The sequence below is a fragment of the Aquarana catesbeiana genome, linkage group LG09 (genome assembly GCF_042186555.1).
Source record: "Aquarana catesbeiana isolate 2022-GZ linkage group LG09, ASM4218655v1, whole genome shotgun sequence".
In the NCBI taxonomy this organism is placed as follows: domain Eukaryota; kingdom Metazoa; phylum Chordata; class Amphibia; order Anura; family Ranidae; genus Aquarana; species Aquarana catesbeiana.
Window position 1 is genome coordinate 36,914,004 of NC_133332.1, and position 12,459 is coordinate 36,926,462.

General features: G+C 41.8%; 1 protein-coding gene and 1 non-coding gene across 2 annotated transcripts in view; both read right to left on the minus strand.

Moving 5' to 3' along the window:
• The window catches only part of LOC141107516 (uncharacterized), a gene marked incomplete at its 5' end in the record, with an annotated part of 49,647 nt that extends 37,915 nt beyond the window's left edge, over positions 1 to 11,732 (minus strand). Inside the window, 1 exon segment of the mRNA XM_073598295.1 lies at positions 11,600 to 11,732. Coding sequence (XP_073454396.1) covers positions 11,600 to 11,732 — 133 coding nt within the window.
• On the minus strand, positions 802 to 905 carry LOC141109129 (U6 spliceosomal RNA). The gene has a single exon (XR_012236142.1). It is a non-coding gene; the product is annotated as a U6 spliceosomal RNA (small nuclear RNA).
• Positions 11,733 to 12,459: the final 727 nt, after the last annotated feature.

Below are 12,459 nucleotides of genomic sequence, written 5' to 3' on the forward strand. Positions count from 1 at the left end.
ACAAAACCACCAATAGATATAATGGTGCACTGTTGAACCGGTAAGTACTCCCTTGGCAGCAAAAGTGGGTATTGCCCCTTCAGCAGAAATTACTTCTTGAAATTCATTTGTACAACTGCCCACCAGTCTCTGACCACCTCTCCATGGAAAAATCCTCCATTTGCAAGAGGTTTGTGGGTTTCAATGCATAAACTGCCTGTTTTAAACTCAATCTCCCCACAGCATTTCAATGGGATCCAAATCAAGCCTTTCACCAGGGCAGTCCATAACCCTCTATTTTGGCTTTTTGAGCAATTATTGCAGCATTTGTTAGCATGCTCTGAATCATTAAATTTAAAGATCCATTTCTAGTAAAACTTCAGTTTTTGGACAGATGGCCTTACATTCTTATCAAGCACACTAGGATATGATGAAGAATTCATAGTTGACTTGATAACTGATAAAAGTTGCCCAGGCCCTGAAGCACAAAGTAGGCTCAAACCATACAATTTCCACCAAAATGCTTCACAGTTGGTATGAGGTTCTTTTCCTGAAATGCTATCTTCAGTGACCAAACACCTCTGTCAGTGATCAGTCCACAGCACATTGTTCCAGAAAGGCTGTTTTTTCTCTATATGCCTGCCTAATTGCTTTTCAAAAATAGCAATAGAGCAAAACTAAGGTTTTTTTTTCCCTGACACATCTCCTATGCAGGTTAAATTGAGGCAATCTTTTTCTGATTGTAGCTGCATGCATTTTGACATCAACTGTGCAATTACCTGAATAACCTACAACTATATTTTTAAGTTCTTGGAGACTTATTTTTATTTACAGAATGCTTTACAAGTGTGTGCCATCCTTGAGCTGGGGCTATGCTAATCTTCTCAGTATTCCGATTTTAGTATATGTCCTGTCAAAGTGAGGGTGGAGACTTATCTTATAAATGTTCAGCTCTTGCGTTGAAACTGCTGTGCTGGCTAGTCCTGGTCAAATTAGCAGTTTGAAATCTGTGAGACTTGTAGATTTTCCTACAGTGGTAGGATTATTTTTTAAATCCCTGAAGGATTTAGAAAGCTCTACTGATCTTGGCATGACAACAACGCACCTCAAAAGCAAACCACCAGACCATAAATATCGGAGGTTTAAAATAGGAAAAGTACCACCATCTGCATACCCCCTATGGAAGTTCTGATCATTAGTCTGGATCTTTGGATTCCAAGTGGTGCGAAGTGTAAGGGTGTACTTACATTTTCCATGTGACAAATCTGCATTTTTGTTCATTTAGATTATGAGAATAAATACACCATATCAGTTCTATTTGTCACTTGTTTAGAAATATCACCTTTATCTGTGGGCACTGTTTGAATGAAGATCTAATGTTTGCCTGTTGAAATATGTTAAGAAAATAAAAAAATTATTATATTGTAAAAGTGATGTGCCAACTGTTGGCGCTATATGAATCCTGTATAACAAAAAAAAAAAAAAAAAAAAAGGAAGAAGGGAGAAGAAGAAGATAGGTGTACTTATTCAAATGACTGCACACACACACACACACACACACACACACACAATTTACTAAATTTGGAGCACAGAGAATCTGGTACAGCTGTACAGTGCATCCAGAAAGTATTCACAGCGCTTCATTTTTTCACATTTTGTCATGTTACAGCCTTATTCAAAATTCAATATTTTCCTCAAAATTTTACAAATAATACCCCATAACAACAACATGAAAGACGTTTGTTTGAAATCTTTGCAAATTTATTAAAAATAAAAAATAGCATGTACAGTGGAACCTCAGATTACGAGCATAATCCGTTCCAGGAGTATTCTCGTAATCCAAAGTACTTGCATATCAAAGCGAGTTTTCCCATTGAAGTCAATGGAAACGAAAATAATTAGTTCCGCACTGACTTCAATAGGATGCAATACCGCATGCGGCCAGACGCGGGGGCGCCGGAGAGCCTCGGAAACGGGCGAAAAGGGCCGAGCACACTTCGGGGGACCTCGGCAAACCTTGGATAGACTCCGTTCACAAGCCTTTCCGAGGTCAGCCGAACTGTCCTCGGGCATCTCCGTGCATTTCCGAACGCCGGCGATCTTCGGCTCTGCTCGGCTCCGGCGCCCCCCACCTTAGGGCAAAAGCAGTACTGCACATTGCTTTTGGCCTGAATCCTGCTCGTTTTACAAGACAACACTCGCAAACCGAGTTAGGATTTTTACAAATACAGTGCTCGGTTTGCGAAATGCTCGTTAACCGCCTTACTCGCAAACCGCGGGTCCACTGTACATAAGTATTCACAGCCTTTGCTCAATACTTTGTTGAAGCACCTTTGGCACCAATTACAGCCTTAAGGCCCCATTCACATTTGAGCATTTTGTAGCTTGAAGCTACAAAACACTTTAGGGGGAAAAAAATAAATTATTCTCTATGGAGATGGTTCACATCTCCACTCCAAGTCGCCTGAAGCCCAACACCTGAAGCTCAAACAAGTTCTGGACCCTTTTTTGTCACTCAAAACGGGCAGATTTAGGTGTTTTTGGAGCGTTTGTATTCCCATTGAAATGAATGGAAACACTCCATTTAAACGTCTTAGCGCATTTCTACGTGCATTTTGTCGCTTTTATCTGCTGAAGTGAAATAGATTTCCATGAAAGGAAATGAAATAAAAATACACATATCTCCATTTTTGGTTAGCAGACATGGAGGAAAGCAACATGGATGAGGAAGTGATTGATGAGGCAGCGTTTATTTTAGATCAATAGAGCTTTATCCGAATGGTAAAGCAGCACACCTGTCTCTACGATTCCAGAGATCCATGCTACAAGCTTCGAGCGAGCAAGAGGAGGGCATGGAACCAGATTGCCAGCCAAGTGTTCACAAACTGGGCAGACATAAGAAATGCCCATGTGAAGGATGATAAAAGGTAAGATAAACCCCTGCAAACTGTACTAACCACCAAACCGACCATAGGGAGATGATAGGATGATTGTGTATTTAGTACATTATCTAAAGCATAAATAACAGATTCTTAGCACCAGAAAAACAGTACAAGCTTATGCTCATATTCCTGTGCAGTGCTTACATGATCATACATATGAGAAAACAGACAATAGATGTGCAATTGCAGTTCACTATGGCCACATATGTGTACACACAACCTGCATGTGTGTAGGAATGTAGCCATGATGAACTGAAATGGCACATCTATTGCCTCCTTGTTCGTAAGTATACAAGTATAAACACCTAAGCAATGCATAGGAGTATGATAAACTTGTATTGTTTACCGATGCTAGGAATCTTATTTTTGAACACAGTAATTTGCTCAGAAAAACAGGTGAATTTATGCTCATATTCCAAGGCATTGCTCATGTGCTCATTATGGTGCCCCTATAGCAAGCTGCTGGCTGTGGGGGCACTCCAAAGGAGGGAGGGGCCATAAGTACAGAAGAGAAGAGGAGGATATGGGCTGCTCTGTGCAAAACCAACTGCACATAGGAGGCAATTATAAAATGTTTGTTATTTCAAAAAATACCTTACAATCACTTTATTAATGTTGCTAGCTACTCCGGCACATGTGCCACTTCTTGCCCTCACACTCTGTCTCCACTGAGTGTTGACTAGAAGGTGCAAGAGAGGCCTCCACAACTTTCCAGTCTTCAGCAAGTACTTGATACCTCTGTAGCTTCCAGCAGGATGGATAACAAGGCTACATGGGGACACACAAGTAGATAGGTGTCAGCATGTCACAAATACACGAGGGCACACTTTGACCCCTAGTGAATATTGTGTGGATGCTCTACACAAAGATAAACCCCCAAACCAAAAAAAAAAAAAAAACACAAAAACACACACACGACTTATAAAGCATTTTTTTTTCAGTACAGCTTAGTATATAGTTATATTAACAAACAGATAAAGGGTAACTTTACTCTTTAATAAAGATTTCAAATTATTCAACTGCCTCAAGCGGCCATGGGACCTGTCCTGCTGGAGACAAAGTAGGACGCAAATTGATCCCTGACATGTGTACCTTTCCTGCTTCCACAAACACTAGTCCAATGAGCTCTTTCCATGTTCTGATGTAATGGGTCCCCAAACTCAAATGCATCCCGCTGCCTTACAAAGTTATGCAAGGCACATGCAGCTTTAACAGCACAGACCGCATTTTGCATGTTCAAGACCTGCAGGACCCACCATTTGTTTTCCGAATAAGGCCGTAGAAGATGCTTACCCAGAGCAAAGGCCTCATCCCCCACAAAAACACTGGGTAGGGGAGGGCCGTTTGTGCTCGGGAGTGGACTGTTTTATGGAAGGTCTAGACTATTGGCACGCAGCATGTGTCCAAAAGAAGAATGCCCAAAATACTAGAGTCAGCGCTGCTGCCATATGACCCGATATATCTATATAAATGGAAGCAATAATTAGCATCAGCCACTGCCATTAAAGCAAATATTTCTTGTAGTAAAAATACTGGCTTCTGCTGCCCATGGGCTTTATGATCCTAATAGGTTTTCCATCAATCGCTCCAACGCAATTGGGGAAGTTGCAGTGTTGCCAGAAAACTTCAGAGATCTGTGACCATTCTTCTGTTGTAGGTTTTTGAACCACAATTTCCTTCAAGACATCCCAAATAGCAGAGCAGGTGTCACGGACTATGTAACTGGCTATAGATTTTCAACCCGAAAGGCATAGTGTAGACTTGCTAATGATTGTCCAGTTGCTAGGCACCTACAAAAGAAATATATACAGTCAGGTCCATAAATATTGGGGGGACGACACAATTCTAATTTTTTTGGCTCTATACTCCACCATAATGGATTTGAAATGAAACAAACAAGATGTGCTTTAACTGCAGACTTTCAGCTATAATTTGAGGGTATTTACATCCAAATCAGGTGAACGGTGTAGGAATTACAACAGTTTGTATATGTGCCTCCCACTTTTTAAGGGACCAAAAGTAATGGGACAGATTAACAATCATCCATCAAACTTTCACTTTTTAATACTTAGTTGCAAATCCTTTTCAGTCAGTCAATTACAGCCTGAAGTCTGGAATGCATAGACATCACCAGATGCTGGGTTTCATCCCTGGTGATGCTCTGCCAGGTCTCTACTGCAACTGTCTTCAGTTCCTGCTTGTTCTTGGGGCATTTTCCCTTCAGTTTTGTCTTCAGCAAGTGAAATGCATGCTCCATCGGATTCAGGTCAGGTGATTGACTTGGCCATTGCATAACATTTAACTTCTTTCCCTTAAAAAACTCTTTGGTTGCTTTTGCAGTATGCTTCGGTCATTGTCTATCTGCACTGTGAAGCGCCGTCCAATGAGTTCTGAAGCATTTTGCTGAATATGAGCAGATAATGTTGCCCAAAACACTTCAGAATTCATCCTGCTGCTTTTGTCAGCAGTCACATCATCAATAAATACAAGAGAACCATTTCCATTGGCAGCCATACATGCCCACACCATGACACTACAACCACCATGCTTCACTGATGAGGTGGTATGCTTTGGATCATGAGCAGTTCCTTTCCTTCTCCATACTCTTCTCTTCCCATCACTCTGGTACAAGTTGATATTAGTCTCATCTGTTCATAGGATGTTGTTCCAGAACTGTGAAGGCTTTTGACACACATACACCTACCTCCTGGAGAGTGTTCTTGATCTGGCCAACTGTTGTGAAGGGGGTTTTCTTCACCAGGGAAATAATTCTTCGGTCATCCTCCACAGTTGTTTTCCATGGTCTTCCGGATCTTTTGGTGTTGCTGAGCTCACCGGTGTGTTCTTTCTTTTTAAGGATGTTCCAAACAGTTGATTTGGCCACACCTAATGTTTTTGCTATCTCTCTGATGGGTTTGTTTTGTTTTTTCAGTCCAATGATGGCTTGCTTCACTGATAGTGACAGCTCTTTGGATCTCATATTGAGAGTTGACAGCAACAGATTCCAAATGCAAATAGCACACGTGAAATTAACTCTGGACCATTTATCTGCTCCTTGTAAATGGGATAATAAGGGAATAACACACACCTGGCCATGGAACAGCTAAGCAGCCAATTGTCCCATTACTTTTGGTCCCTTAAAAAGTGGGAGGCACATATACAAACTGTTGTAATTCCTACACCATTCACCTGATTTGGATGTAAATACCCTCAAATTAAAGCTGAAAGTCTGCAGTTAAAGCACATCTTGTTCCTTTCATTTCAAATCCATTGTGGTGGTGTATAGAGCCAAAAAGATTAGAATTGTGTAGATGTCCCAATATTTATGGTCCTGACTGTATATATTATATATAATTTGTTTTTTAACAGTTTAAGTATACGGGACGCCTCCACTCAACATCTACGACTGCCAAGAGATTTTAGGAGAGCAGCTGCGACGTGTGCTTCTGGAGATTATGTGAATGCCAAAGAATTGGAGTTCCTTCAGCCATTTCTGGCTTTGGGGCGGTAAGCTATCATCTGTACGTATTTTATTAAACAAAATGAAAAGAGAAAGTTATAATAATAAATTTCTATTTTTAGTATGGAAAGCTGCTGGGAGGATAGTACTCAAAATAAAGTATTGCACAAAGATGCAAGCAGTCAGCAAGCAGGCCAAGCATCAGTCAGTCAGGAAGCAGGCCAAGAGCTTACGGAGAGCCAAATGTCGACTCCAGCACGTTCTACCTCTGCAACACCTGTGGGAGGCAAGGAGTCCACAACCCATTTGTCCTCATGTACCTGCAAGAGCTGACATACATGCAACAAGAAGGAGGGCTCCTGAACCCGATTTTAACCGCATGTTGGACATAATGGCCAGTATGTCGGAAAGGATAAACACCAACAGGTCTCATGTGTAGGTTTCTGCAAGGTGTCTAGAAGGTCTGATGGAGAAGGTACCATCAGAACTCCAAGCAGATATGTTGGCAGGTACCATCTGATACATAGCCACATTTATTCCACCAACCACCACATATAGGTCCTCAGAACCTCCACCACCTTATGGTCCCTATGCAAGTTTCCCCCCGCCCCCTCTGCAAACACCACATTCTTTACCCCTTCCTCAGTTTCCATCACCACATTCTGCCACCCACCTTTCTCTGCCAACACCACCACCTTCTAATTAGCAGACTGTTTATCAGAATCCCTCTACCTCCACCAGGTCACATTATGGCCATGCCATGAATGTGGTGATGTCACCTAATGAGGCAGTCAACCCCTCCCAAACGTTCCATCACCTCTAAAAGTGTTTTTTTTTTTTTTTGTTATTTTTTTTTAGCTTGTTTTGTCTTATTTGTTATCTATATGTTATCTTATATAGATGTATATGTGAAGGAAAAAATTAAAAAAAATTGATTTCAAGAATATTTAATATTTGAAAAAAAGTTAAGTTTTGTATTACTTTAATAACGTGTGTTTGGTGTTTATTTTATGCATATATAAAAAAATTAATAAAAATAATTGAATATTGGGTTCTTAATGTATCAGTCTTCAAAAAAATAACAAAAAAATAAAAAATTACCTCAATGTGATGATTATTCGTTCCACAGGGGGTATACAGTTACGGAAATACGTGTCCATTTGTTGCAACCGACTACTGAGTAAACCCAGTAACTCATCAAAAGTGAACAAAAATAACAAAATGTGGGGTTTATTGGACATAAGAAAGGAACAATGTCAAACATCATGAATCCAAGGAAGTTTGACTAACCTTTTTTTATGGACATCCTAGTGTAGTCCAAAAACGTTTCTTCAAGATCACATAGGTCACTGTACATGACCCAAAATTGGCCTCTCTCGGCAATTACGGGGTGGATCCAGTATCTGCGTGCCCTCTTACTTCTCTCTCTTTCATGCAGAAAAAATATGACGTAACAGTGGCTGCTGCCACAAAACACACCATCTCATCGTCACTCGTCTTTATATAACAAGATACAACACAGCCAGGAACAGGAAGAACAATGATGAACCAGAAGAAGAAATATTCACCCAGGAAGCAGATGGGAAAAAAAAAAAAAAAAAAAAAAAACTAAAAAAACATAGTAACAAATGATGAAACAGACGATAAATTTTTCCTATTGGCCAATAAAAAAAACGCCAAAGCTCAAAAACGCCAGAAAACGCTGCATGGAAAAGCGCAAATACGATATGCTCAGGTGTGAATGGGGCCTTAGTCTTTTTGAGTATGATACTTGAGTATGATACTACAAGCTTGGCACGCCTAAATTTGGACAGTTTCTCCCATTCTTCTTTGCAGGGCCTCTCAAGCTCCATCAGGTTGGATGGGGAGCGTCGTGCCCAGCACTTTTCAGATCTCTCCAGAGATGTTTAATCGGTTTCAAGTCTGGGCATTGGCTGGGCCACTCAAGGACATTCAGAGTTGTACCATAGCCACTCCTTTGTTATCTTAGCTGTGTGCTTAGGGTCGTTGTCCTGTTTGAAGATGAACCTTTGCCCGTTCCGAGATTCAGATCACTCTGGAGCAGGTTTTCATCAAGGATGTCTCTGTACATTCCTGCATTCATCTTTCTCTTGATCCTGACTAGTCTCCCAGTTCCTGACACTGAAAAACATCCCCAGACCAGAGAATCAGACCAGAGAATTTTGTTTCTCATGGTCCGAGAGTCCTTGAGTTGCCTTTTGGCAAACTCCCGGTGGGCTGTCATGTGCCTTTTACTGAGGAGTAGCTTCCGTCTAGCCACTCTACCATACAGGCCTGATTAGTGGAGTGCTGCAGAGATGGTTGTTCTTCTGGAAGGTTCTCCTCTCCCCACAGAGAAATGCTGGAGCTTTGTCAGATTGACCATTGGGTTCTTGGTCACCTCCCTGACTAAGACCCTTCTTCCCCGATTGCTCAGTTTAGCCAGACTGCCCGCTCTAGGAAGAGACCTGGTGGTTCCAAACTTCTTCCATTTATAGATGATGGAGGCCACTGTGCTCATTGGGCCCTTCAATGCTGCAGCAATTTTTCTGTACCCTTCCCCAGATCTGTGCCTCGATACAATCCTGTCTCAGTGGTCTACAGACAATTCCTTGGACTTCATGGCTTGGTTTGTGCTCTGACATGCACGGTTAACTGTGGGATCTTATATAGACAGGTGCGTGCCTTTCCAAATCATGTCCAATCAACTTAATTTACCAGAGGTGGACAATCAAGTTGTAGAAACATCTCAAGGATGATCAGTGGAAACAGGGTGCACCTGAGCTAAAATTTTGAGTGTCATGACAAAGGCTGCAATACTTAAGTACATAGGCTTTTTTTCTTTTTTCTTTTTAATAAATTTGCAAAAATTTCAGACAAACTTCTTTCACGTTGTGATTATGGGGTATTGTTTGCAGAATTTTGAGGAAAAGAATGAATTTAATCCATTTTGGAAAAAGGCTGTAACCTAACAAAACGCGGAAAAAAAGTGAAGCGATGTAAATACTTTCGGGACATGGTAGCCGATATTCAGATTGTTCAATTAAGCTTCGACAATAAAACCTGGAAGCTGATTGGTTACTATGCAGAGCTGCAGCAGATTCTGTGTGCTCCAATTTTAGAAAATCTCCCCTTACACACACACACACCCACACACCCCCCCAACATTTAACTTTTAGGTAAACTATAAAATGGTAATTTACAGAAAAAAGAAATTACCTTCATTTATTTAACACCGGACACCCTCCCTTTCCCCCCCGGGATTCCCACTGTACTTACCCCCCAGTAGTCTATGGGGGAATTTGAGTCCCCGCCCTCCTCCCTCTTTTTGCAGCGCTTCCAGGTCAGACCAGATTGATTCACTGCGACAGAACAGACTATTCAGATTATCTGGTCCGTCCCAGAACAGTGGAGACCGGAGGAGGGAAGGGTGTCCAGAGTTCGTTTACCTTTACGGAGAACACTTTGAAAGTTTGTTTTAACAATGCAGTTTTAAAGTTTATTTTCTTATGTATTAAATGGAACTCGAGAAAAAAAATGGAACTCGAGAAAAAAAAAAAAAGCCCCGGTTCACATTCATGCTACTTTGAAATTGCGCTACTTCACTGAAGTGCAATTTCAAAGTAGCAAGGTGACCGCAATTTCAGGTGCTACTTGATAGACATCTGTGTGACTTCATGCACAGATGTCTATTGAAGTTGCACCTGAAATTGGCAAAAGTAGTGCAGGAAATACTTTTGCAAATCGTTGCGGTGCCGCAAAATTGGTGTCACATCGATTGGAACAGTGCCATTGCCTCCAATAGGCTGCGACTTGATCTCAAATCGCATGACAAATCGCTCCATTGTGAACCTAGGCTTACAACCACTTAAGAAATCAGTAAAAAGTAAAAATCAATCTGGCATGAACCTCCAAAGTAATTCCTTTCTGCCAATAGATTATTTTTTTTGGTTAAATAACAACCAGCATCATTTAATCCACTTCCCCTGAGCCCATTCTGGGGGGGGGGGGGGGATGTCATCCTATCCGCCTGGGTTTAGAGTACTACTGCATTGAACAGCACTAAGACACTATTATACCACCTCTTCTGCCACAGGAGAAGGGGGAATATACCCGACACTAGTCTGGGCCTTGGGGCGGGGGAGTCCTGCTTTAATGATATTGCTCCCATCTCTCACTTTTACCTATAGGCAAGTCTATAATAAGGCTTACCTATAGGCAGTGGTGGTGCGTTCATTAGGGGCGCTCGGGCACCGCCCCTTCTCTCCAGCCACCCCCCCTGTGTACTATGGATAGATTCATGCATTGCATGAATCTATCCACAGCCGCTGTAGCCACCCCCATTCAGGCGTCCGGCCCCTTTTCGGGCGCCGGTATTACAGCGGCAGGGGGTGTTTTTGAAGCACCCGATTAGAGCTATAGGCTCTAATAGACTTCAAAAAAGGTACACTGCAAGCGCAAACCTTGCGCACGCAGTGCACCCAGGCGTGTTAACAAAGCAATGAATATTTGCTTTGTTAAGATAGAACCGCCTCTCAGCCAATCAGGAGGCCTGGATGTAATACCGGGCACCTGATTAGCTGAAGGTAGAGGCGATCTCATTAGCTGCCTAGCAAAACAGGAAGGCACAGTTGGCTGCATTTGCAGGGCACAGGCGGCTGCATATGATGGGCACAGGCGGCTGCATATGATGGGCACAGATGGCTGCATATGTTTTTGTTTCAGTATTTTTCAGTTCGTTTGCACCCCCCCCAAAAAATTGAAGCACCAACCTCCACTGCCTATAGGCACTGTAAATATCTCCTAAACGTGCGCCGTTTAGGAGACATTTACTGTAGAAGCAGATGCAGCACGCGCTCACAAGGAATGGCATACCCGTGCCATTTCTTCAGTGTCCTGTGCCGTAAATGGTGGCTCCCGCGTGCATTCACAAGAGCGATGTCCCTGTGGCTCCAGCTGTCCACGAACCCAGAAGGAAGATGGGTGCAGATGGAAGCGCCTTCATTCTAAAAGGCAAGTTTCACATAATGTGCCAGCATGCCATGCATACTAGCACATTATGCCATTGCCTTACAGGTAAAAAAAAAAAAAGCCAGCGGTTTACTACAGCTTTAAAGACTCACAGCAAGATTAGGATAACATCCCGATATCTACACTTTGCTTGCTGTATAACAGTTCAGACACACAAGCCTCATCAACCTAAAACATATCCTCTTACCAAGGGAGCTCAGAGCCTGGTAATTCTCCATCATCACATCTTTGTAAAGTTTCTTCTGTCCTTCCCCTAGGGTGCGCCATTCCTCCTCTGAAAAATACACGGCCACATCCTCAAAATCCTTAACACCCAAATCCTACATAGAGAGGGGGAAAAAAAAAAAAAAAAAAAAACAGGGTTATGGCTGCACAATACAACTGTCCATTTTTGCAGGCTGGCATAGTTAAAGCAGTATTAAACCCAAAACCATAGGCTTCATGTACACTGCTGCTGGTAAACGGACCTCTGAAACATGTCTGAGGCACTGAAGGGAAAATGATATGAAGGTTTGCCGGTGTATAGTACCATCGTGTGAGCAATTTTATTGCTGTCTCTCCAATTGTGAGCGATCTTGTGCATTTGTGTAAACTGATGATACATTCGTCCCATTTTTCTGTTGAGAATGAGATATTACATTCTAACTCCTATTTGTGCATATAGGAAAGTTTATCCTGCCTATCAGTGTTTACTAGATTTGAATATCTCAGATATCAATCCTGTGCCTCTAGGTGATTTCAAACATAAGTTTTCATAAAAAGTGGGTGATTTTGTTTCTGTTTGAATTTATGAGTTGTAAAAGTGTCTTATTTGGAGGAATCTCCCGAGTTCGTTATTGGGAATCTGATGGTTTTTAGTGAAAGGAATGAGGTGAAATTTGTGTTTTCTATAAAAATCTGTGAGGGATGTCAGGATATTGTCAATCCACCATGTGAATTCACCCATTCCCTGGTGGTTTGGTAAGAATTTAGGCTCTCCTATGAAAGAGGTGTGTGGGGGAGCGGTAAAGATAAGTTTATATTTTTTTTATTGTGTAATCTCCAAAG